A 710-nucleotide genomic window follows, 5' to 3' on the forward strand; every position below is an offset into this window, starting at 1 on the left:
CTCTGCTTCATCCTCGCCTTCCTCCTCCTCCTCATCCTCTGCCAAGAGCTCCGGATCCTCTCCTGGCACGAGCCTGGCCAGGTCTGTCTGCCCAGCGCCCATCTTGGCGTCGGACATCAACGCCTCGGGCAGCGCCCGATGGGCCAAGAGCTACGACGTCTGCCTCTGCCACAGCGACGTGGACCTGGAGCTGGTGGAGGAGCTGGTGTCCTACCTGGAGGGTCAACCCGAAAGCTTCCGTTGCTTCCTCCAGCTGCGGGACGCGGCACCGGGCAGCGCGGTGGTGACGGAGCTGTGCGACGCCGTGCAAAACAGCCACTGCTGGGTCATGCTCATCACCCCCAGCTTCCTCCGGGACCCGTGGTGCAAGTACCAGATGCACCAGGCGCTGGCCGAAGCTCCGATGGCCAACGGGCGCACCATCCCGGTGTTGAAGGACGTGGATCGGAGGGACTACCCCAAGGAGCTGCGGAACCTCTACTACATCTACATGGCGCTGAAGGAGAAGAGCTTCAGGCAGATCAGGGACACCATCATGCGCTGTGAGTACGCCGTGGGGTGCTGGCGAAACACCCCTCCGGTGGGGCCGAGACCACGCGAAGGGAGCGGATTCTGTAAATTCATTGAAATAGTTGATTTTTAGATGAATTTGGTTGCTAACGGGGCTTCTCCGCGTCCTCCGCAGACCTCCAGGAGCTGTGCCGGAGCTC

At 62.3% G+C, this 710-nt stretch overlaps 1 protein-coding gene across 1 annotated transcript in view; it reads left to right on the forward strand.

Annotated features, from left to right (window-relative positions):
• Nucleotides 1–7: 7 nt before the first annotated feature.
• Nucleotides 8–710, forward strand: part of TIRAP (toll-interleukin 1 receptor (TIR) domain containing adaptor protein) — a gene marked incomplete at its 5' end in the record, with an annotated part of 2,143 nt that continues 1,440 nt past the window's right edge. Inside the window, 2 exons of the mRNA XM_009323402.1 lie at nucleotides 8–542; nucleotides 686–706. Coding sequence (XP_009321677.1) covers nucleotides 8–542; nucleotides 686–706 — 556 coding nt within the window. The remainder of the gene's footprint in view (nucleotides 543–685; nucleotides 707–710) is intronic.

The sequence above is a fragment of the Pygoscelis adeliae genome, unplaced genomic scaffold (genome assembly GCF_000699105.1).
Source record: "Pygoscelis adeliae isolate BGI_AS28 unplaced genomic scaffold, ASM69910v1 Scaffold1065, whole genome shotgun sequence".
Lineage (NCBI taxonomy): Eukaryota > Metazoa > Chordata > Aves > Sphenisciformes > Spheniscidae > Pygoscelis > Pygoscelis adeliae.